We start from the raw sequence: 26290 nt of genomic DNA on the forward strand, positions 1-26290 counted from the left end.
CACTGCTGCCACTGCTGCCATTGACCTAGTAGGCACCTTGATTTCAGTGGGCACCGTGGCTTTCTGGAGTGTAAAGGCTCTAACAGTGTGTAGACTTCAAGAGTACAACAGCTGTACTTTTCGTGATAGGCTTCACAGGTCGGTAGAAATGGAGACTTCTGTGGTGTTAGCAGATTGATCACAATGTCTTTTGGAATGCAGTAGATTGGATCATATTGTGATTTCCTTGTGGTGGAAATGAGTATGAGCATGCTTATTTCTTAGTGTGGCAGAAATTCTAGATATGTACTATAGAAACTTGACTACTGTTACTGATACAGTAGCTCTGTAATAATGGAAGACTGATTTTCTGTGAGAGAAGACGTAGAATACCTACCATAAATAAATACTTTACATCCTGCCGTTTACTAGGAAAATGCCCAGGCATATACAAATTAGTAAATATGTTCTCAATTATTCATTGGGATCTATAAGCAACTGTGATGTATAAGTAAAATTGGACCTTGATCACTTGGTACATTGCTTTTTTTTTTTTTTTTGACTCCGGGCTTTGCTTATGTATGCTGAGCTGATCTTAAACTCATAATCCTCTCCCTTAGCCTCCCGAGTGCTGGAATTATTGATGTATGTCACTATGATCTGACCCTCAGTAAATTAACTCTGGGTTGAATTTGCGTCACTGTGAGTCCAGTTGGTCAACTAGCAAACCCCCAGTCATTCTTCCTATTCCCTGATTGCTGCAAGATGCATATCATTTTCAGATGTTTTTCTTAATGATTTATTATGGAATGTGAACTATTTAGGGAAACCAAATGGCAGCCCTAAACTGCCATTCACTAACAGAAAACAAAAATAATCCCTAGTACTATATCCCTGGCTCTTTTCAAGGTCTGGAAGGAAGCAACAATAGAGATTACCCAAACATCCTCTTGATGTGCTGTTTTTAAAATTTTTATTCTTTGAGAATTTCATATATGCACACATTAAAATATGATTTTATATATAGTCTCTTCCCCATTTCTCCCCTCCAACTTACTCTAATTCCTCCCAATAGCTTGCCTATTGGTGAAATCATTAAGGCCACTCCACATAGTTAAAAGGAAGATTTATTTAGTGGGTAACTTACAAATGAAGGGATAGGTAGGTTGCGGGGTCTGGGGAAGGTGTATCGCAGTCCAGCAGTGTTCTCTGGAGCTCTGCTCGGTCAACCTCCACCGTCCAGGGTCCAGGAACAGAGAGAGCGCTCGCCCATCCAGCTCTCGGGTCTCCAGGGTCCACCCTTGGCCCCGCCTTGTAGGCGTGACAGTTGTCGAAGCCTCAATGGGGGTTGGAACTTCCAGATCAAAGCTGGAATGGCTACCCACTACACTTGCCCACTTAAGTTCATTTCCTTTCTTCCTTTACAACCTTCTCCTCCTCCTCTTCTTTTTCTTCTTTAATAATTCACTAAGTCTAATTAGTCCTGATCATATGTATATAGGTATGGGGCCAGCCACTAGAACACTGGAAAACTACCCATGACCACACACTCAAGGGAAAAAGATTCTCTCTCCCCTATATGTTATAAACTTCCAATAGCTCCTTAGTTAGGGGCATGGCATATGGATAATCTTCTCCATCTTCATGAGAATTTTGTCTGGCTTGATCTTTTGTAGTTTTTTTTTTAAGACTTTTTATTTATTTATTTATTATGCATACAGTGTCCTGCTGGTGTTATGCCTGCAGGTCAAAAGAGGGCACCAGATCACATTACAGATGGTTGTGAGCCACCATGTGGTTGCTGGGACTTGAACTCAGGACCTCTGGAAGAGCAGCCAGTGCTCCTAACCTCTGAGCCATCTCTCCAGCTCCCTTTGTAGTTTTTGTGCAGGTGGCCGTAGCTGGTGTCAGAGAAGCTTCTTTTTGCAGTGGGCAGTGGTCAATGCAGTGACACACGACTGGTAAAGGCACAGAAAAGAAGAAACTTAGTTGTCATCCTTTGCGATATATCTTTATCTCTACCCACAACCCCTGTGTAAAAGCTGTAGGATGGGCAAGAGTGCCCTGAATTGCAGTCATTTAGACATGATATGGATATTGCACTTATGACTTGCGAGTTTTATGGATACATCTTAGAGAACCATCTTTGTAGGGCAATCAATATAGTCCTTTGTCTGTAGTATATAGCAATTAATTGGACAATTAAAAAATACTAATTAGTAAGACAACTGAACACTTTCACAGTTTAATGCCAACATGATGACAGTTTTCTTTATCTCTCTCAAGACATGGTGTATTGGGATGTTAATCATCTGACTATTTTGAACCTGTCATCCAGGGCTAGTACATACATAGACATAATGATACTTTTGAAACTGGTGGACCATGTGCAGTAGTGCGTAGCCTTTAAGCTTGGCTGATTTAGCATTCTAAGCTTTTTCCAGCTTGCTTCAAATGTTCCCAAATTCCTCCCACACATCACCTTTAAAGGTTTTGCGAAGAACTTACACAGTATGTATGGTAACAGAAACAGCTGCACTGCTCACTACCAGTTTTGTGGATTAGGCACATTTCATCATGTGACAAATTGTCTGAGGGGAACAGCTTAAAGGAAGGAAGAAAGGGTCACTTTGGTCCATTGCTTCCACCAGTTCTGGCTTGGACCTGTTACTTCTGCGCCTGTGGGTAGTGAGGTAGAGCGTTATGGTGAGAAGTGTGTGGTGAAGAGAAATACTTTCCATCATGGCAAATGTGGTTAGAGAGCATGAGAAGAGATTGTGCGGGGAAAGATGTACTTTTCAAGAACATAGCCCAAGTGACCTACCTGCTCTAACAGGGTCTTTAGGAGGTTAGGACTTTAGGATGGAAAGAGGAAACAGATGCCATATCTAAATAGTATTTATACAGCTGATTTACAACAAGAATATTAGTAGATGCACTGCGGATCATTCCAAATGCCTAACTTCTGAGCTATCATTTCTAGTACTGAATGATGGGAGAAGTCAGTTGCAGGAAGAGAGTGTGGAGAGCAAGTGTCGCTCCCCCTTACTAGGCACAGGTGAAGCTGGAAGCCTATTGATGTTATCTGTTAGTGTTGTGTTCTTAGGGCAGAGGACCGGGTGTGGGATGATGGAAAATGAGACTGAGAGACACATGAAAGATAACTGGCAGTCTGCTCATTTTGCCTCTCACCCTTTGCTCTTTGTCTTTCCAAGGTAAAAAAAAAAAATGTAGGATCCTGATTTGATGATACGTAAAAATCCCATAAGCCACCCTGTAATCGAGTGTTGTCAGAGACCTGGTCTCCTACCTGAAACATAATGCTAGCAACTTCATTGTTCATACAAGGTAGTATGAGACAAAAAGAGAGATGGATTGAACACAACACAGTTAGAAACCAGACCTATCTCTGCAGATGGGCATGGGACTCAGTTTATGCTTATATCTGTTTCTATATTGACTTCCTGACACTTCTTATATGTGATTATTATGAGGAAATTGCATGAAGTGGTCAGTCCCAGTTTGTCTTTACGATGTTTCTTTTTTTTTCCATTTTTTAAAAAAATTTTATTATTAAGAAATGTTCTATTCATTTTACGTACCAACCACAGATCTCCCTCTCCTTCCTTCTCCTGCTCCCCAGCCTTCCCCCCAGAACCTGCCGCCTGATTCCCACCTCCTCCAAGGCAAGGTCTCTCATGGGGAGTCAGCAGAGCCTGGCACATTCAGTTGAGGCAGGTCAAGCCCCTCCTCCCTGCACCAAGGCTGTGCAAGGTGTCCCACCATAGGCACAAGCTCCAAAAAGCCAGCTCATGCACCAGGGACAGATCCTGATCCCACTGCCTGGGAGCCCCCTACTCCGTTCAAGGTAAACAACTATCTCGCCTATCCAGAGGGCCTAGTCCAGTCCTGTAGATGAATTTCTAAACAGTCTTATTAAATAAGAAACACAGAGCCAAATACAGGGGTGCAAGCCATAGAGATCAGAGCAGTAGCCACTAACTAACCTTAGCTCACCATGTCATTGTAACTTCCCAAGAGAGACTTTTCCTGTCTAACCTGTGCCTTTATTGCCTTGCTGTTCTGCCTTCTCATTGGCTCTAAGCCCAGCCACATCACTTCCTCATCACTGCCTGTCTATACAGACCTCCAGGTCTCTATGGTTGGTACTGGGATTAAAGGCATGTGTCACCACGCTTGCCTGTGTCCTTGAACACACAGAGACTCTGCTTGCCATATGATCAGATTAAGGGCGTGTGCTACCAAAAGCCTGACTTCTGTTTATGGCTGGCTATGACCTCTGATCTCCAGGCAAACTTTATCTATTAACATACAAATAAAATATCACATTTCAGCACAAATAAAGTATCACCACACAGTCCCATGGGGGCTCCACAGCTATTGGTCCACAGTTCATGAGTTTTCACTAGTTTGGCTGGCTGTCACTATACGTTTTCCCATCATGATCTCCATGTCCCTTGCTTATAGAATCCCTCTTCTCTGTCATCGATGTTTCTCTATGTTTTTTTTTTTTTTTTTTTTTTTTTTAAATAAGGGACAAGAGGGCTCTTCCTCCACCATTCTTTTTGTACTTGTGCTTCCTATTCCTTTTCTATATATTGGTCACCTGATAGGCTTAGCACTAGACAGGTTATTTACTGTTTGCCACATTTTCTCTGTCTAGTTCCTTTTGTTACTACTTTGCCTGTTTTTGCGTTTAGGGGAAAATTGGATGTTGCGATTTCATATTATTCCATTATCCATCTTTGTTAGAATAGATCTATGGCCAGGGTAATTAGGAGGCTTATGAATATAATTAAAATAAATCAGTTTTCTCTTGTATAGTTCTACTACGTGCCTACCCATAGAGTTCCTACAGCAGAAATTACTAATTTTTCTTTTTTATAAACTTTAAATTACTTTTGATACATTTAATTATGTTTAAGATGACAGCTGCTTTTGTTTCTATAATATGTATGTGGGCCAGATTCTTGTTGGAAGAGACATTTTAAAATTCAGACAGTCTGACATTGCCTTCTTTTCTCTTTAGTATTGTGCATCCTTTGGTTCATTTGCAACATTTCATAGTACTTATGATGCTAAATATATATACAAATAAAATAGATGCCATCAGGAAATCATTATTTATTATAAAGGTAGTAATTAGAAGAGTTAATTGCTAATTGTGTATAACTAGATTATAGGATTCTAAATATTCACTGTGTCAGCATCTTAGAAAACCATCTCTTTTCTTGACAATCATGGCTGGATGTCAGTGTTAGTGAAAAAAGGCTACATAAGAATCTTTACTTAGGAGGCCATCAGGATAGGTGAGAGTTATGAGAAACCAAATGTCACTTCAATTTATTCAGCAGGAATTTATCATCCTAAAAGAGCTTAGAATTACACTGCCTACATTTTTCTTATTTTTTTTTCTGAAAGTTTTATTTTATGTTGACATTCATATTCTCCCTTGTATTTTAGCTTTGTTTTAAATTTGTTAAAGTTCTTTTTTTTTTTTTCTAATTGGACAAATTCCTTTGAAGACCTTTGTCTTGTGTTACCTGATGATTGCTACCTGAGAGCTGATTAAAATTCTTTATCTGTAAACATTCAAATGTAAACATTTAAATTAAACATTTGAATTTAGCAAGTCTGCACTGACACTACTGAAGGGTTTGTCACTTGGTGAGTCACCATCTGTTGGCTTACAGCTCCTCCAGCATTCATCTGATAGGAAGGATCCTCTTCAGGCATGCATTGTATCAAGGGAGAGAGTGCGTGCTATTTGTGAAACTTCTACTAGGAAAATTTTGCCTAGGAAATAAGCATGCTTGTATTTTAGTTAGAAATCAAGCATCCTGACCATTAGTTTCCTTAGTTTGATTAAATATTACCATGGCCATATTTCTGCCTTCCTTTTGGAAGAGATTAAAATTAGTAGCCCTCCCCATCACAGCTATAACTCACTTCTTCATGCTTCATTACCACAGAGTCTAGCTAGGCTAGACCATTTTGGTACTCACAGCGAAGTAAGCATCTTCAGCTCTGAGCAGTGATCACTGTGACATTTGGGATAATCCCTTTGTTGACACAGGCTGGCACCACAGCTTGTGCAGTGTGTCCCAGTGTTGCCTAGCATCTTCCTTATATAGCTCTTCTATGTATAACCCTTTGAGTGGTCTCTGATTCTGCTTGTCCGGCAGGAAACATCTCCTTGAAAAGAAACCAAAGGCTTAGTCTAGAGAAGGGACAATTTCATATATAATCCAAATGTATCTCAGAGTGTCCTGAGGTCACTTTTAGTAAAGCAAGCAAGCAAATGAGTCCAAACAAACAATTCAGTGACAATAATCACCCCCTTCCCCCACCAAAGAAAAGCAAAAATTCTAGTTGGAGATGTATTGGCAGAGGCTGTAACCCTGAAAGGAGAAATATGATTATATTAGAAATAAATACACATAAATTTTACCAGACTTAGAACATGAGATATAATTGTTTTTTTTATATGATTCATTGTATTTCCAGAAAAAGACCTTGCTGTGGATATTACTCTGTATAAATAAACACTGATTGGCCAATAGCCAGACAGTGAGTATAGGCGGGACTAACAGAGAGGAAAATTGAGGGCACAGGAAGGCAGAGGGGGAAACTGCCTGGAGCCGCCACCAGGACAAGCAAGATGTAAGGTACCAGTAAGCCACGAGCCATGTGGCAAGGTATAGATTAATAAAAATGGGCTAAATATAAGAGTAAGAGCTAGACAATGATAGGCCTGAGCTAATGGCCAAACAGTTTAAATAATATAAGCGTCTGTATGTTTATTTTATAAGTGGGCTAAGGAACTGCCGGGGTTTGGCAGGACCCGAAGAGAAAACTCCAGCTACAAGACCTAAATAAATAAATAAAATGAAATGAAAGAAAAAATAAAAAAGATGAAAAACATCCTCTTGAAAAGTTTAAATAACATACAGGAAGAAGGGATATATGTAGCAGTAAACATTTAAAATAGTTTGAGGTACATATAGGAAAATGTGTGTGTTTATATTCCTGTTCATGACTCTTGTCTCCAGAAATTGGGCCCAGTGACATGACTTTTGGTAAGCAGCCCATATTCTGTGATTTTGGCTAACATTCCTGTCAGGTCAAATGCAGAGGGAGTACAGTGGAGAACAGATTTAAGGGCTGATCCTTGCACATGAGGATTCATGTGACACTTGCTTAGGGTCAGTATCCGCATTTGGCTTTCGACCATTTGCTCAAAAAGACATACTCACTTTGCCCTAGAACTTAGATTTGCATCTTTCTTAATTTTTGCTTTCAATGTACAATCCACACTGATATGTATGTTATATATTACATGAAGCCATTAAATAAGTGTTTGCTGCCTAACAAATATATAATATATAATATATAATATGTAATATATAATATATAATGGCTCCAGAATTAGAACTTTTACAGACTGTGGAAACCAAACAAGGAAATTTTGGAATAGTTGGGGGTTATTATTATTATCATTATTTTTGTATTTGTTGTTCTGATAAAACTCATGGTTCTCTTTTTTGGTTACAAGGATTTTACATGGTACGTGGCTGTCAAAATAATATAATTTTAACATCCATCTTGATACCACAGATCTCTGAGAAAAGTATGGTAATGAACATAATGTAGTAGGAAGCATTTTCATCTTTCATGTTTAGAAAATTAATAAGGAACTGGTGGCAAACACTCTTTAATTGGTTTCAAATCTATTTCTTCTTGCAATGCCCTATATAACATATTTTAAGGGCATACACTTATATTTCTTGTAGAATGAAGCTTTTGTTGTATTCAGGCCTCTCTCAATTACAGCCATGCTCACTGATCCAGTGCAGAAACTTAGGATGGATTCTGGTGGAGAAAAATGTCAAATACCCTTTTCTCTGCAGTTGTTAAGCTGCCCACTTCTTGATGGATGCAATTATTACTTAGGGGTGGACTCTGGTAACAAGTTGGAAGGAGGGAGTTGGAAGCCGAGTGTTTTTCAAGGACCGGAAATACAAACCACAGCACAACAAGGAAAACAAGGGAGCAAGGAAGTCCAGCTCCAGCTTTGATGCTGGAGTTGATTTGTGAGGCCAAAGGACAAGGACTTTTCCTAGCAGGTGAGCAAGAGGTGAGCAGATAGAGTGAGTGGCTGCAGATGTGTAATTCACAGCTGCCTCCCCCTTCTCTGGAAGCTTTCCCATAGAAATGGTGTTACTCTTGAGGGTGCAGAGCCAGCTCTCGTGCTGCGGTGGTAACCAGTCTTCGGAGAATGAGCATCTCATGCTTCAGTGCCCCTGCTCTTAGTATTTACTGTTTGTAAGGGTGTTTGCGCGAATGTAGCTGAAGTCAGAAAAAGGAAAGGAAATGAGCATTGAAGCAAACAATAATAAAATAGATCCATCACTGGGATTTTATGTGCAACAGGCAGTGGAGTAATTTAAGATACACTTCACTGTTTTGTTTGTTTAAGGGAAAAATGGGAGGTGGATAAAATGGGCTAGTCACTTGTCCTGCTGCTATTGCTGCCTTCTTTAAGATTTTTTTTTTTCCTTTATTCAGCGTTGAGACTGCATGTCTGGGGTGATGTGGAGTTCACATTTTGAGAGCTGCTCAGGAAATCCATGGGGTTTTACAACATGTTATATATCCTTGAGGAAATGATGATGCAAGAGAAGTAAAAGCAGCAAGGGACCACCCCCAGACTGTAATTAGCTGAGCACGGGAGTCATGTTTTTAATTAATTAACAGTGTTTTAAGTTCAAGGGATATTTTACCCCCGGTGTCTACAATATTCAGGTTCTAGATTAGATCTGAGTTTTAAGTAGATTATGCATATTTGAAATTAGATGAATATACACAACTAGGTTTCATGTGTGCACGTGTGTGCTCATGTCTTGGAAACTAAGCATTCTTTTGAGTGAAAATAAATGATTGAAAGGCTTTGGGGAAGTGGACATGAGCAGAATCAATCAGCTTTGAGTTTTAACAGGCTTATTTCGTTAGTGCGAGCCATGCTAGTGGGTCATACACTTAAACTATGACAATTTGGACTTTCTGTTTGTGTCTGAGTGGATGTATGAGCACCCTGTACATGCTAATAAACTTTTGGAGCAGGAGGTTGTGAGCTTTCCTTGGGTGCTGGGAACTGAACCAGCACTGTTTGCAAAAGTAGTTAGTGCTCTTAACTTCTGAGCCTTCTCTCTACCCCACAGTCAGGACTTTTATCACAGTTCTTTGAACAGCTTTTTGTTAAAGTAGGCATGAGGAAATATGCTTTGCCTTTAAACTTTAAAAATTTAAAAATAATATAGCTCCTTCTCTAATGTATTTCACGTTCCTATTCTTGCATGCTTATACTAGAAAAATGGGAAATAGAGAATAAAGATAAAGGAAAATATATTATTACAGCTCACTTATGTCCTGTCATGAAATTTTCGGATAACTTCATTATCCATTACTGTGTATCCATATCTAAACACACAACAATCAGCCTTTGGAATTTAATTCACCTTTCATGTTGTAGTATAAGTGAACCCTGCATATTACTAAATATAGATCAAAAACTTCCTGATATTTCATGTATGAATGTTACATACATATTCAGTAAAATCATATCTGTGCTATGCATGGACAGTGCTCAGTAATTAGGAGTTATTATGACGAAGTATTAATTCTAGCAGCTAAATTTTCCCATAAGAACTTTGAGAATTATTAAAAATGATTTGAAATTGAGATGAATTAATCACTGTTACAAGTCATTATTATGAGAACGACTATATTTTAAGATTCTTTAGCATAAATTTCAAGAGTTTTTTTTTTTTTTTTTTTTTTTTAAGTTCTGTTGCTGCCAGTAATTTTCTGAGGGATCTTGGTCAAAGAAGTTAACTTTTTTTAATTGCTGGGTTCCTCTTTAATTTCAGTAAAGAATTTATTCCCATACAGCAGTGAGAATTAAATGATAGTGCTTCTATAACATTCAGCATCTTGCTGAATGCATAGTAAATGCTCACTAAAGATAGCAACTCTCCGTGAAGTGCCTTCAGATTAATACATTTGTCCTCTTTCAAGCCTCCCATGATGAAACATACTGAGAGAACCTTTTGTTCGTACTCAGTACCTTAATGAATTTTGTACAAAAGAGTAAGAATACAAAATTAAAACCAAAGAAACAAAAGACCCTTGGCTTTAGGACAGATATGTCTGGTTGTGCTGGTTAGTTTTTGTTAACTTGACAGTTAACCTCCATGTTCCTTGGAAGGAGAATCTCAACTTCATAATTGCCCTCAATAAGTTGGTCTGTGGCATGTTATTGGGGCATTTTCTTGATTGCTGATTGATGTAGGAGGGGCCTGGGCAGATGGTTCTGGGTTGTGTAAGAAAGTAAGCTGACAATGTCATGGAGTCAGTGAGCAGCATTCCTCCATGGTCTTCAGTTCCTACTTCCAGGTTCCTGTCTTATGCTATTGCCATGGCTTCCCTGAATGATGGATTGTAACATCTAAGATGACTAATCTTTACTCCTCTGGTTTGTTCTTTGTCATGGTGTTTATCACTACAGCAGATAGCATTTTAGATCCATAAGGAATTTATAATATTGAATGACTACCACTTTGGAAGTTTGGCCTTAGCTTTTTGTGAACCTAGCCATGGGTAAGGTTGACCTTGAACAATCAGTAGTCTATGGGAATTCTGAATGAAGAGGTCACAGTATTAACTGTCAGTATTAGTCTGAGGTTTGCCCAGCATACTTTGGGAACGCAAAGGTAGAAAACTGTTGCCTATGAGTAACAGGTATTCTTGGTGTACTTATAATATATCATTGACCTTGAAAAGACTACTGAATCTAATCATGGCTTTAGTAAGAAGTAAATGTGGTACTAATTAAATGGGATTTCAGACTGAATTTTCTTTCAAATCTGTTTCTAGCATACGGTCTTTTTTATAGTAGTTAATTTGTTGTAGGGACTCTTGATAATATGCAAATAAAATTTATAAATGTTATTGCATATCTGCATTGTATTATACATCTGTAGAAGAGTATTTCCTACAGCATTGCAATACCTATTCTTGACCCCAGTTTGGGTATAAATTAAAAATATTTCTCCCAAGTATATACTTTGGGAGAAATAATAAGCCATGACATACAGGTCACTGTACCTACCACCCTGTACCTGTGCTTTCAAGGCTATTACATTTGGACTGTATTAGGTCATTAGTTGTGTAAAGAAATTTATGGAGGTGTGTATGCAAGACACATGGATTGACAATACAATATGATTTTTATAGATACGGAGGTAAAGCTTGAAACTTTATGTCTTAAAAGAAATCTTGCCAGTATATTGGGGAGTGAGTGACTGTGAAAGTTGTTCAATATTTATGGTTTTGCTGCAGACAGAATATTGAAACCTTCATCTCTTATTGTAAAGGGAAAGAACTGGTAGAATTTTTGATAGACCTTTGATATTTTATCACTGTTTTTTTCTAAAAGATGTTTTTCCCCCATTGGATATAAATATATATGTATCAAAATATATCTGCTTGGTATTTTTGGTTTGTATTATAATAATAGAGTATGTTTCTGCCATTATCAAAGTGAAAATTGATACCCTTTTACTATTTCTGATATACTATTTCTAATATAAAAAACAAACAAACAAAAATAAAGCTCAAGCCCATGGCTACCTGGCTGTAGCGTCTTAATTTCTTGAGTTTGATTAGGTAAGTATACATTAACGTTTTGATGTTAAGTGAAAAAAGTTAGTGGTTGTTGGTTTTTAATCTTCTGAACAATTAGGGTTTTGTTGACTGTCAAAACAGTACTCAAGCTATATGTCAAACTTTTACAAAAACTACAGTGTCCCCTTTTTACTGTTTAATTCCGGCTTATTATAGCACCCCCCCATATAAAGTTCATGGGCAATTAAAGTCATTGCCAGTGTGGCAACCATGATTTGTGACCTTTTTTTTATTAAGCATAGTTTATAGTACATGTTCATGTTTTTCAGGTGCATTTCTTGATGATTTTATTTTTGATCATATATATCATTCTTATAGCAGGTTTTTTCTTCAAACATTCAACTTATTCAAATATTTAAATAGTAATGAATATTTTGTTACAGAAGTTTAAGTAAATCAGAAAGCCATAAATTGTAAAACTTGATATTATAAAGATTAAAAAGTACAGGTATACTAGAGGCACAATCACATATTGAATTCCAGCTTCACCAACCTACTAGTTTCATGGGCATGGCTAAAACTGCTTACCTTCCTTAGTTTTCCCAGAGTGCATAGCAATGCCTTTCCTATCATGATTCATTGTGAAGCTTAATAAATTGACATGTGTGGCTCCACACAACAATGCCTGGAATATAGTGAGTGCTTCAGAAAGTGCCAGTCAATAAAACATTGGGTTTACTTTTTTATGTTGATACATTTTTTTTTTTGTTTTATTTACTATTCCTCTTACATTCTCTAGATGCTTTATGTTCTGTATTTTATTTTAAGGGAAACAGTATTTATGAAATTGTTGGTTTTGAGTGTGTGTGGTGTGTGGTGTGTGTGTGTGTGTGTGTGTGGTGTGTGTGTGTGTGTGTGTGTGTGTGTGTGTGTGTATGTGTGTGTGTATGTGTGTGTGTGTCTGCGTCTGTGTGTGTTGTATTCCAGGTGTCAGAAATAAGTTTAGTTGGGATGCATTTTTTCCCCTTTGGAAATAATTTTAGTTGAGATGCTTTTTTTTTCTTTACTTTCTTGGTTGGATCAATGTACTAGACAACTAAGAAAAGTAAGAGTTAAAGAAGCTTGGCGAATGGATTATGTATTTGTAGACCTGTATGCAGCATTTAAATTTTAAGGAAGAGGAACTCAAGCCTCCATGTTTATTTTCCTCAAGGTCACATGGCTGGTACTAGGTCTAGGGTATGTGTCTTTTCACTTCTTAAAAATGTTTCTGCTAAACTGGCTGATGGTATCAAAAGCCTTTAAACCCAGCACTCGGGAGGCAGAGGTAGGTGGATCTCTGTGAGTTCAAGGCCAGCCTGGTCTACAGAGACAGCCAGAGCTACACACAGAAACAAAAAAAAACCTGTCTGAAACAAACAAACAAACAAACAAACAAATGTTTCTGATTTTGTCTTCTTGGATGAGTATAATTTTTTTTTTTTTTTACAGTGCTTGAGTCTATTGGTCCAGCTAAATTCACCATAAAACCAAGCTTTTAGCGGGGTTATGGGGGCTTGGAATTATTTCTCACCATGTTGGATGGCCATGCACTCTAAGGGGCATCACAGACTTTGGTCTGCTGGGTAAAGGACCCAGGGCTTCTGTCTCTAGTGCATACAGCTGGTGTTCCCATGTGTTTGCAGAGCAAGGAAACATGAACACAGGAGAGCACTCTGCTATTTGAGCCAAGACTGTTGAAACATGAAGTCAGAATGCTTTGTAGAAATCAGCAGCCTAAGACTGTGTTAGCTCGTGTTTCAGATTACACAAGAGAAAATAAACTGAAAGGTCAGTCGAACAGTTACAGCTCTGCCCTTTTCCATGGTAATCAGCAGAGCATGTAGCAGAGACGTGAACAGGAGCGTGACTCGAAAGAGGGCCTGGGAAAGCGGCTGGCGGCTTCCTCTTGTGACAATTCCTGGTGCTTCCAGGACTGACCAGATGGGCCATCTCACAGGGTTTACCTTCAGTAATTCTGATTTATTGTACTCAGAGGATATTTTTTTCCTAGTTAGGCAATCATGTTTTCACTTTGCCAGAAGACCCCCAGAATTTTAATATTAACCATTAATCATACCTTAGTAAACTGCAAGGGCAATACATTATTAATTTGCTCACAACCACGAGACAAGGCACAGTGATTAAAATTAATTTCTTCCTACATTTCGTTAACTTATTATAATTAATTAATCTGTTAAGAAGTCAAAATATGTTTACATTAATGGCTATATAGTAGGTGTTTCTGCAACTGTGTAGCATTTCCAGTCAAAAAGTAGAATTCCACCCATAAATGTTTGATAATTAAAAAGAAATGAGTTCTATATGGCTTTTTAAGTAATATCATCAAGTTTACCATATTGAGTAATTGTAAATTTACGACTATTTCACTACAAAGGGGAGATTTTAGACCTGAGAGGATTTTCGCAGTGGTCTCTAGCTTTTGCTCATGTGTGGCTCAGTGCCAGAATTAGGAAAGAGTATTTAACAAACAGCAGCCGTTATTTACTGACAGGACACGATTGTAGCTAAGAACAACTCTACTTTTTAAAGGACAGCAATTTTCCGTGGAATTCCTTTTCCTTCCTCCCGAAAATTTTAAATAATTTTTGTATGAGCATCATTTTGCTCTCTTATTGTAGAGACCACTTTTAAAAATAACTTTGACTGCATGCTGGAAAAATTTCTTATTTACATAGCATTTGTTTCACAATCTCAGAAAGCAAGAAGTTAACTCTTTGTTGTGGTCTCATGATTTGTATTTAGTGTGTGTGTGTGTGTGTGTGTGTGTGTGTGTGTGTGTGTGTGTGTATGTAGGTTTGGAGGGGGGTGGATTTTGGATGCCCGTGTGCCATAGGCATATGCTTGAGTGCTACAGAACAGAACATGTGGAGGTCAGAGGTCAACTTTGGCAATCAGTTCTCTTCTGCCACCCTGTGGGATACTGGAATCAAACTCAGAGCCCAGGTTGGTCAGTGAGCACCTTCGTTCACTGAGCCATCCGTTTCCCCTGAATAAGAATTGTGAAAGGTTATGTTTTGGAATATAGCATTGTGGTTGGGCGTTTTTCTCTTTTCACTCCCACATAAATACACGCGATCTTTATGAATGCCAGGCCTCAGCTTGGCTTGTTTCCTGCCAGCTTTTCTTAACTTAAATTATCCCATCTCCCTCTTGCCTCTGGGTTTTTTCCTTTTCTTACTTCTGTATATCTTATTTTCACTCTTACTCTGTGGCTGGCTGGGTGGCTGGGTGGCTGGGTGGCTGGGTGGCTGGGTGGCTGGGTGGCTGGCCCCAACATCATCTTCTTGTTCTCTTGTTCTTTCCTCTCTTCCTCCCAGATTTCTCCTTCTAGCTAGTCTCTGCCTGCCAGCTCCACCTATCCTTTCTCCTGCTCTGCTATTGGCTGTTCAGCTCTTTATTAGACCACCAGGTGTTTTTGACAGGCAAAGTAACACAGCTTCACAGAGTTAAACAAAATGCAACATAAAGGAATGCAATACATCTTTGCATCATTAAACAAATGTCCCCCAGCATAAACAAAGGTAACACATCTTAAAATAATATTCTACAACATAACATTGTCTTGTAATTGAATTAATGTTTAGGTGACTACGCTGTATATTAAAGTGAATAAACATTAGAAAAGTTCCAGAAATTGAAAAGGAATGTTAAAAAATTCATGCATTTATCTCAATTAGTGGCATTTAAAAACAAGGAATAGTGTTTGAAAATAAGAAAACATATTGGTATGGTTTGGCTATTGAATAGCCTTGTAAAGGTCATATAGAGAGATAGAATGTGCAGCCTCGTGAGCAGTACATTCCTTGTAAGCATGCCTTTACAATTGTGGGAGATAACAGAATCCATTTGTTTTCATGTGCCCCACCACAGTATGCCAGTCTCATCAGAGCATGAACAAAGAGGGCTGTTTGACCTTAGACTTGAAACTTTTTCCTGTACACAAAATTATTTGTTTTTAATTTAGTTAAAAGTATTTTTTGACAATTTATACTTGTAAACAATGTTTTATGATCGTATTTATCCCCCGTCACTCTCTCTTATTCTCCTTCCACTTCTGGTGACCCCCCCAACCTTTTTTTTTAAATCACAACTGTTCTCCTTCCTATTTTCATTTTCATTTTTGTCTGTGCAGCTCTTGCACAGGTAACTAGGTCAGCTATGTGCTCATGATTGCAACAGTGACGTCATAACCAGAAGGCAGCGCTTTGTGGAGCTACTCTCCATCATGTCTTTTACAGTTTTTCAGCTGCTCCTCTGTGATGCTCCCTGGCTTTGGGGGGTGTGATCCAGATATTCCATGTAAGGCTCTAGACTGTTTCTTTTCATAAAGTTAGTTGCCTCAGGTATTTTTGTTGTAGTAGCATAAAGCTGACTAATGCAAACATGTACCACGATGTCAAACTTTAACTTGCTTTTAACGATCAGTTTTGTATAACAGAAGAATAACAGTGCTTTCATTATTTTCTTTTTAATAAAGACCTCATTAATTGATAGATCCATACTAGCAAAAACCACCCTTCTAATTATTACCATTAAAATATTTCTCTGCTAATTGTGGTGGTGTATATCCCAGTAACTCAAGCATTGGGGAGATGCAGTATTGGAATTTTGTTTATTTGTTGTTGTTAAATAATTACCTTGGATTGAGGGACACAAAATACTCATTTTAAAGTCTTAGTTGCCTAACCATTATTTGGCAACCTCGATATGTGGATACTTCTGTGTATTGTGGATATTTTCACTGTAAGAAAAAAGTTTCTGCTAAACATCTGTGTTCGTTATTTTTGTGTTGCTGTGAGAAGACACCATGACCCAGGCAAATATAGAACAAAGAGTTATGTTGGGCCTACAGTTTCAAAGGTTTAGAGACCATGATGGCAGAGCAGTGAGTGCAGGTGCCAGGCAGCTGGAGCAAGCAGGAGGAGGAGACTTCCCTGGTAGGTTCTAGAAAGAGGCCTTAGAAGCCTCAAAGCCTGCTCCTAAGACACATTTACTCCAACAAGGCCATGCTTCTTAATCCTTCCCAAACAATTCCACCAACTTGGGTCCAAGTATTCAAACATATGAGCCTATGAATGCCATTTTCATTGAAAGCAGCACAACACCCAACATCCTTATCTACTTAATGATAGATTCAAAGCTCCTTCCTCTTCTAACAGCCCAGACTTTCCTGCCCTTCTCTTCAGTCTCTACCCTTTAACTATTAGAAATCTTTCTTGAGCCTCTACCTTTTGGTGCTTCTTGCCTGGATAGTTAATTTCCTCTCGGAAGCAGAAAACAGAATAAAATCTCACAGTCTGAGCTACTTAGAAAAGAACTTCTCCCTAGGGTTCCTTGTATTTTTATCGCATTCATAAGTACTTGAGAATGGGTTCTACATCAGAGACATTTTCACTTAAGGAATGAACCATTTTTCTACTACATAATTGTGGTATTCACAACCCTGTCTTACATTGTATCTTGACTACTGACATAGGATCTAGTATAGGTCATCTTCTGGAAAAACAAATGTTTTAACCACTCCGTTTTTTCACCCTCACATTCTTAATCTCCTTTACTTTCTTATGGTAGCCTCCGTATTGATTTAATTAATTCAATTATTTTTTTTAAAAAACTCAGATTTCCCAAAAGCTGTATATTACAGTCAATATGGAATACTGGGTCCATGTCTCAGAGACCTTTGGAATTTGGGAGGAAGACATAAATGTTCCCTAATAAACATGTGCATTAAAGTTTAAACAAGTGTTACAAATAAAAGCGAATTGCTCCATTTAAAAAATAGTGATGCACACTGCCATTTCCATTTGGAGAAAAGCTACAGGCAGTACCTACTGAGTACTTGCTGGCTACTGTGGGAAGGATCCCACTGTGCCTTCATTGATCCCCCTGACCTATGAGGTTTCTCTGCATTGAACAGGGGGCAGGGAGTGAAGAGAAAAGAAATTAAGTAGCTTCTTCAAGGTCACATACAGAGGCTAAAAAAATAATCCCGGACTGTTTATTTCTAGAGTTGAAGCTGTTGTTATCTCGTGCTGTTACTCCTAATTGTAAAATAAATAGCCTTAGGAGTTCAACATAGACCCTGTCTTCTTAAGGACAGGTGATTTTAGTTTGAGGTTTTATCGAAGATAGCTCTTGGGGCCAATAACGATAGCCTCCCTATTGGTTTTATTTTCCTGACCTTGATAACTTTTGTATTTATGTGCCTCTATTTTCCCTTTTTATAAAAAAAGGTTAATTAATATAGATTGCCTCTGATAGTATTTACAATATTTTTTCATGTCTGTTCAAAATGCTTGATTCAATATTAACATCATAATACAGTTTTGGTTACCAAAATTTGACCTACTTTTTAAGTATCCTGTAAGTTCGCAGAAAAAATACTAAGAGAGATGACGGTAGCCCGAGAGGGCACAGGCATGATGAGCTTGCCTTGCCCCCGGGCATTTTCTTTTTTCTGAGCCATAGTGATTTCAAAGTGGAATGTGTATTCCTGCATTAGAAGCTATGGGGCTGACCTTGAGGGAAGTCAAGATATTTAGTGGAAGTAATAGAGTGCTATAATCCTGTTTCCCTCGAAACCTTACCAAATGAAACACTGCAACATCATCTTAGCAAAATTTGTAAGAATTATTTTTTTTAAATGCTGAACTCTAAGAATGTATTTTTAATACTTCATTTGTAGATTGGCAACAAAATTATTATATTTATTTAACCTCTGGAAATATATGCCGTTTAAAGCTAAGTATTTTTGTTTATATTATGATCATTTTTATTTTTTGGCCCTCAATCCTGATTTCCTTTGTTTAGTTGTTTCATATTGTTTATTCATTTGATTGTGTGATTATTACTTAATGGCAGTTTCTCTGAATTAGAATTTCCTTAAAAAAAGAATTGGATCTAAAAAGGGTCCCAATGAAATAAAATACATTCAAAGAAGTGGATCTGACTAGTCTATGGGAGCTATTATTAACAAGGAAGAAACTTTTCACATATTTTAAACATTTTTGGTAGCCTTTTAGATGTGTAACCTGCTTTGTGTGCCTAGGTCATTATTTTAAGTATTTTGAAACTATTACCACCGTTAAAATGATAGGAAACTCTGTTTTTTTTTTTTTTTTTTTTTTTTCTTTTGACCTTGAGTTAAGTACCTGACTGGGTAAAGCATGCTAGACATCAGAGCTGCAGGTGCAGCTGTGAATTGGAGGCCATGGTTGCAGTGGGGACTGTGAGGTCCCTCGCAATGAGGCTTCTGTTTTTGTGCTGCTTCCAACTTTCTTGGGCCAAGCTCAGTCGCTTTCTTTTATCGCCCTGTGTTTCTGACGTGTGTTCAGTGCCTCCTGCGTACAGCACCCGGCTGGTTTTACCAAGAACCCAGCCTGGCTCTCTGGATACACACTGCTGTGAATCTGGGATTCCCTTGGACATTATCCCTTTTCAGCACGTTTGTTTGACCGCGTTCTTCCTAGAGGCCCTCTTGCCGTTTACTACTAGGATGTTCTGTAATTTCATTCAACTAGCTTCCCATTGTAAACCAGGTAGATCATTTCCCATGGTTTGGTTATAAACAGTGCCACAATTTCATACATAGGTTCTTTTACTTCTTGTGGGATATGTCTAAGGAATACATTTCTAAAACGGGAGTTACTCGCATAAAGCTGTTTTGAAATTTTAGTAATAGATGGCAGATTATTCTTTTGTATTCCAACAAAGAACTTTGAAAGTCCCCGCTGCCACCCCAACTGCATCCTGTCCACACTGGCTGACCTTCTGGTAGGGATTGGAACTGAAGGCTCAGATTTGGACCTTCTTGATTTTATTTAATTTTCTGTGACTTGTTTTTGTTTTTAATGCTTACAATTTTGGTAATTCCCTGAGCCTTGGAAGGTGCTGAGTGGGGGAGGTGAGGCGAAGATGGGTGGTGGTGTTATAGAGGTCCAATTTAGGGCTGACATTCAACAGTCCCTTATTCTCAGCACTTGGACCAGTTATGAGTCTCTGAAGTAATTACTGCTGACTTTGAGAGAAGAAACTTCTGGAACTTAAGCTCACAGCAGCACTAACCTCTGGGCATAAACCTAAGTTACTTAGACAAACCGACTTCAGTAACCACAGACTTTTAACTCACGGTGCCAGGTGTGAATTCCCGCCTGTGGAGCGGGCCTGGAATCCAATCAGGAAATAGTGGGTTGCCACTTTTGCCCCAGCGGGCTCATCCTGCCTGGTCGGTTGGTTATTAGCATGCCGGGCCTGCAGGTGAGTAAGACGGTTGATGACTTTTCTCATCATGAGCCTGATTAGCACCTTCCTGTACTCTGAGACATGGCCAGCAGAGAGAACGCTTCCAGCCCAGTTCTGGCTTGATTTCTACATGTCTTGTAATTAGAATCTTCAGCCCGAGGTTCTTACCTTCTGGTTCTGATGGGCAACCAGGAGCAATTGCAATAGCCTGTGCCTGGCTCCGCTGTTTTGAGCCTGAGGTAAGGCAGAGAAAATATCATGGTAGTAAGACTGTGGGATGGAGGAGCTGTTCATTTCCTGGCTGTCAGGAAGCCAAGAAGCCTGGTGCAAGATACAGCTCCAAAGGATCCTCCCCAACCACCTACTCAGTGAGTCCCTTCCTCTAACTATGCGCCAACTGCTAACAGTTCTCATAATGGCGCCACCAGCTGGGGATCAAGGCTTGAACAGATGATCCCGTGAGGAACATTTCATATTCAAAGCGCAGCATACGGCATACTCTTTTTTTCAATATATGGGTTTAATTATTTAAGAAAATATATCTTTTCATTATACTTTATCTTGTTCTTCAGAGTTACCACCTCTTTTCATTTATTTTCTCTCTATTTTGGATGCTTATTTTTAATCTATTCAATATTTTGTTCATTTTCTAACTTTAATTACTAATAACTTGTTAATTATATAATTACTTGTAATTTTTAGTTATTCTAATTCATCAGTTATTTATATTAATGTCTCTCTCTTTCCCTTTTACATTTATTCTGTGTGTGTGTGTGTGTGTGTGTGTGTGTGTGTGTGTGTGTGTTTGTGTGTGTGTGTCTGTATGTACAGGACTTAAAACATTTTATAGGAGTTGATTCTCCTCTTTCATCATACAGGTTCCAGGGATCAAATTCAGGTCAGTTGGTTTGATAGCAAGCACCATTATTCACCAAGTCATCTATCTGTTTGACTTCTTTCTTTAGGTCTTCAGTTACATTTAAATTCTCATTGTGTTATTTGTTATATAGTACCATAGTTTACATTTGTTGGGTTCATTTTTAAGTTCACTTAATGTATAATATGAAATATATATATATTATATATATTTACATGAATATATATATATATATATATATATATATATATATATATATATATATACATGTCTGTTTAACTAAGTTCACCTTTTTTGGTTGTTGTTAGCTTCCCAGATTTTGTATGTTCCCCGTGTATTTCCATCTAGATTCATACCATCTTTCTGGGAATTTCGTTTCTTCGCCCCCTAGATTTACAGAAGATGCTATAGAGAGATTCATCTTACAGTTCTGGCAACTTTACTTTTTATTTGAAAGATGTGAGTGTTGGCTAGTTTTATGTCAACTGACACAAGCTGGAGTCATCAGAGAGGAAGGAGTCCCAGTTGAGAAAATGCCATTATAAGATGGGCTGTAGGCAAGTTTATAGGACCTTTCCTTAATTAGTGATTGATGTTGGGAAGGACTTAGCCCATTGTATGTGGGGCCTCCCTAGGTTTGTGGTCTTGGGTCTTGGGCAAGCAATATGAAACAAGCTTGTAAGAAGCACTCTTTCAGGGCATCAGCTTCTGCCTCCAGGTTCCTGCTCTGTTTGAATTCCTGCCTGATTTCCTTCAATGATGAACAGTGATTTGGAAGTCAAATAAACCTTTTCCTCCCTAAGTTGCTTTGGTGATGGTGTTTCATCACAACAGTAGTAACCCTAAGACATGATAAACTGCTTCATAGTTTTATACTTTAGTTTTACTAGTTTGTTTCTCCAAGTCTGCTTCAGAAATACAGATTAACTAATGAAATAAGTAGGTTATTTATTTATTTATTTATAAACATAACAATAATGATCCTGGAATCCTGGGGAACTGGAGGAGGGTCAGGAGCAGCAATATGCTTGCTGTGCCTTTCTCTGCTTGGGAATCTTCAGTTTTATTCTATGCCTACTGACTTTTGTGATGTTACATGATATGTGTTCTTTCCATGATCAGATCGTTTAGGGTAAGGATAGACAAATTACAGCCCACCAGTCAAATTAGACTTGCCGCCTCTGGTTTTTTGTAAATATACGGTTTTTGGAAACAATCAAGCCTCTTATTAACTTATTCTTTGTGGCCCCCTTCTTACTTCAGAGACATGGTTGAGTAGCTGTGACAAAGAGACCAGATGGCTGGCAAAGCCTCTGCCCTATTGCAGGAAAATTTGGTCAAATTTTGCTGTAGAGTAATTTTTTTTTTTTCTCGCTGATTTGACTGTGACTTTCTTTTTTGGAAGACAAAATTTCTAACTTCTTTTTTTATTGTCCTTCTTCAAAGGTATAAGAAGTTTACCCAGGTTCTGAGTGACATTGGCGAGAGTGAAGGTGGTATTGATAAGTTTTCCAGAGGCTATGAGTCGTTTGGCGTCCACAGATGTGCCGACGGTGGCATCTACTGCAAAGAATGGGCCCCGGGAGCAGAAGGAGTTTTTCTCACTGGAGACTTCAGTGAGTATTTTGAAGGCATTGAAGATATTAATATTTGATTTCTCTGTCATGCAGACTTAATTTGCATGTTTATTATAGTAATAATAATGACTCAAATAGTTATCTGACTTTTCAGCTAGCATCATAGAATTCACTAAATAGTTTACTCATGTGGTCTAGTTGCTTCTGCTCTCATGTGATACACGTATTCATGAATCCTTACTTTCTGGAATGCCAGGCACAAGAAATAACAGGCTGTGGGAAAATAGTGGTAGAAAGAGTGCTGGAAATTTACCTACCATTGCTGCCATGTTCTGATAAAAAGGAGGAACAATATTGCTGAAAATCTTGGCGGAGGTAGTCTCATGAGCCTTTGCAGGTGACTGGCTAGTATCGCATTTCTTGGTTGTTTGGAGCCTTGTTCTGCTTTTGAGTCTTCAGTAAAAGTAGTCTTTCAGTCTACGAGATAGGGGCATTGATCACTCAGATGTTTGCCTTTGTCACCTTCCTCTTCCCTTTCTTTTGACAGCTCCACTATTACCTACATTAGACAGAGTTAAGAGTACAGACAGAAGTTCAATGACAAGAAATAAGACTCCTTGACTTCTGTCTAGTGGTTGGAAGGACCTAGAGAAAAACTCTAAGACAGCATGCTATACTTCATGCTTGGAGGATAAGCAAATCCATAACATAACAAGGAAGAAAGCTATGTTTAGAAGTGAAATAACTGGATAAAACAGACATTGTCAAAAAGTATTTGATATCAGCAAAAGAAACATGGAAGTGATTGTAATCTTTAGGATCATAGAGGGGTATAATACTTAAGATTTGATATTGTCAGATTGAAACATTTTGCATGATGCATTAATCTATTTCTAGACATTCTGGAAATGCCAAATGTATAGGCAGATTATTGTTGTCAGAGGATGAGGGCAGGAGGGGACTGTCTGGAATGATGAAAGTGCTTTACGCCATAGTTACTGTGCTAGTATACTAGTTACTTTTTGTTGCTGTGGTAAAACATCATGATAAAGAAATGACTTGCCGAATAGTTTATTTTGCTTACAGTTCCAGATGGAGATTCTAGATTTGTCGGGGAGGCATGGTAGCAGGTGTCTAGAGTAGGAAGTTGAGAGATTGCATCTTCAACCACAGGCAGAAAGCAGAGAGAGATAGAGTGAATTAGAAGTGGGGTGAACCTATGAACCTCTAAAACCTGCTCCCAGGGATGTACTTCTTCCATCCTTAAAGTTCTATAACTTCTTCAGGCAGCACCATTAACTGGCTACTGAAGTGTTCAAATAAGCCTATGGGGACATATCTCATTCAAACCACCCTAGGTGATGTCTTAGTTAGGGTTTCTATTGCTATGAAGAGACCCCATGACCAGGGCAACTCTTATAATGGAAAACATTTGTTTGTGGTAGCTCACTTACAGTTCAGAGGTTCAGTCCGTTATCATCATGGTGGGGAGCATGACAGTGTGCAGGCAGACATGGTGCTGGCTACATGTTGATCAGAAGACAACAGGAAATGGACTGTGACACTGAGTGAAGCTAAAGCAAAAGAGACCTCAAAGCCTGCCCCCACAGTGACACACTACCTTCAACAAGGCTACACCTACTTCAACAAGGCCATACCTTCCCAATATTGCTGCTCTCTATGAGCTAATGGGGCCAATTACATTCAAACCACCACAGGTGGTTATGTGACTGCATGTATTAATTAAACTATATAGAACTGTGTGTCAAAAGTAGAATTTTCTTCATGTAAGCCATACCTTAAAGAATTGACCAAAGCCAAAGGTGGTCATGCAGGCCCCCTGGACCTATGAGACTTGGGTCTGGAAATCTGACTGGGTCGTAGAAAGGAGAGACACACAGATACATGACACAGAAAAGCTGGGGTGGATTAATTATGCACACTCTGATGGAGTGGTGTCAGCTACAGCAGCAACTGGAAACTTCAGTGTGTTTGTTCCGTATAACATAAGGGCAGGGGCTAGCTAGTTTGGGTCAGAGGCCTCTGTGGGGGCAGGGGAAGCCTCAGGCTGCAGTTGTACAGGAGGAGGAAGCTGCAGTTGTTAAGTTTTGCAAACACTAGTCTATTGTTGGTAAGCACCTATACTCCCATTCATTGCCAGCACTCACGCCCAGACCAGAGGAAGTCTTAGCCAGTTCCTTTAAGCCTTACCCATGTGTGGAAGGCCTGGTCGTTTTCACGTGGGTCTGAGGCTTTCCTTCTCCACACGATGGACTAATTTCAAACAATACACAGTCAATCAGGCCCTCATTAGCTCAAGATTTTTTTTTTTTTTTTTTTTTTTTTTTTTTTTTTTTTTTTTTTTTTGGTTTTTTCGAGACAGGGTTTCTCTGTGTAGCTTTGCGCCTTTCCTGGAACTCACTTGGTAGCCCAGGCTGGCCTCGAACTCACAGAGATCCGCCTGGCTCTGCCTCCCGAGTGCTGGGATTAAAGGCGTGCGCCACCACCGCCCAGCTAGCTCAAGATTTTATTGACTCCTTACAGCATGCCCTTAACTCCCGCATTTAGGAGACAGAGGTAGGCAGTTCTTTATGAGTTTGAGGTCAATTATGGGCTACACAGTGAGTTCCAGATGAGGGCTATATAAGGAGACCCTGTCTTGGAAAAAAAACAAGAAGTAGAATTTAGCAGAAGTTTCAGGTTTTATCTAAGGCAGTACTGTCCAAGAGAAATGAAATTCATCCCTCTTACATAATTCAAGAATTTTAGTAGTAATGTGAAGTACAAGAACATTTTAATGAGTTTTTGTAATATTTTATTTAGCCCAATATATAAAGGTATTATGAAATTACCATACATTGGTTTCAAAACTTATTAACAGAAACTTTTTTTCTCCTTTTGTACCATGTCTCTGAAATCTGGTTATGGCAAATTTGATCACAGATGCTGATTTTTCATAAGAAATACTTAGCATGCATTTTGATTTAACAAAATCGTCAGTTTAAGAGTAGACTCACAGACCCAGAATTTTTTCAACTTAGTGAAAATTTTCTTAGTAACTGACTTGAATAACAGTTTTAAATATTAAATTTAATAAAGTAATGAAAATGAAGTTAATGTAAATTTCAGTTTCTCAGAAGCATTAATTAACCTCATTTCCAATTCTCAATAGCCATATTAGGTACTAGATCTCTTATTAACATTTAATTTATAATCCCCAGCACTCAATTTTATTGTTTCTTTTTATTTCCTTTTATTACACTGTGAATATTCATTGAAAATATATTGGTAGAGAGTATTCATGTTAAAGGTATCTTTTCCCCATTTATTTATCTTGTATGTCTGTTGGTATGTGTGTGCCATACCATGCTTGTGAAGGTTAGAAGGTATCTTGCAGGAGTCAATTCTCTCTTTCTACCATATGGGACTGAACTCAAATCCTAAGTCTTGGTGGCAAGCTCCCTTACCTACTGTACCATCTTACTGTCTCTCAAGATAAATTTTTATATAACACTCCCACTCCCAAAAGTAATGTAAAAATATCAACTAAAATGATACTGGTATTTTATTTCCTGCCATATTTATGAGTAGAATAGTTTTTATAAATATGAAAATATACGTAAGAAACTATGAAATGTATATTCTCAAGCTATAGTTATTGCAAAAATGTTGATTTACTAAAACTACCAGTGGTGTTTGAATAATTAGATTTAAAATTTTTAAGTAATGTATCTAAGTTTAATGCTTAACTATTAAAAGTAGTACAATGATTTAAAGAGTTTTGTTAAGTGAAATTAAAATGATATGGTCCATATTTTGTTTGTGTGTGTGTGTGTGTGCGCACACG

At 38.3% G+C, this 26290-nt stretch overlaps 1 protein-coding gene and 1 long non-coding RNA gene across 3 annotated transcripts in view; one reads left to right on the forward strand and one right to left on the reverse strand.

Moving 5' to 3' along the window:
- Gbe1 (1,4-alpha-glucan branching enzyme 1) overlaps positions 1 to 26290 on the forward strand; it is a 241974-nt gene that overhangs the window by 23366 nt on the left and 192318 nt on the right. For both annotated transcript variants that reach the window (XM_052740985.1, XM_052740986.1), the window contains exon 2: positions 22313 to 22482. In XM_052740985.1, the coding sequence (XP_052596945.1) occupies positions 22313 to 22482 (170 nt within the window). The remainder of the gene's footprint in view (positions 1 to 22312; positions 22483 to 26290) is intronic.
- Positions 1091 to 6361, reverse strand: LOC128112162 (uncharacterized). The gene is made up of 2 exons (XR_008218865.1): positions 6006 to 6361; positions 1091 to 1937 (listed from the first exon to the last, which is right to left on the reverse strand). It is a non-coding gene; the product is annotated as an uncharacterized LOC128112162 (long non-coding RNA).

Source organism: Peromyscus californicus, unplaced genomic scaffold (assembly GCF_007827085.1).
Source record: "Peromyscus californicus insignis strain IS unplaced genomic scaffold, ASM782708v3 Scaffold_16__1_contigs__length_79575227, whole genome shotgun sequence".
In the NCBI taxonomy this organism is placed as follows: Eukaryota; Metazoa; Chordata; class Mammalia; order Rodentia; family Cricetidae; genus Peromyscus; species Peromyscus californicus.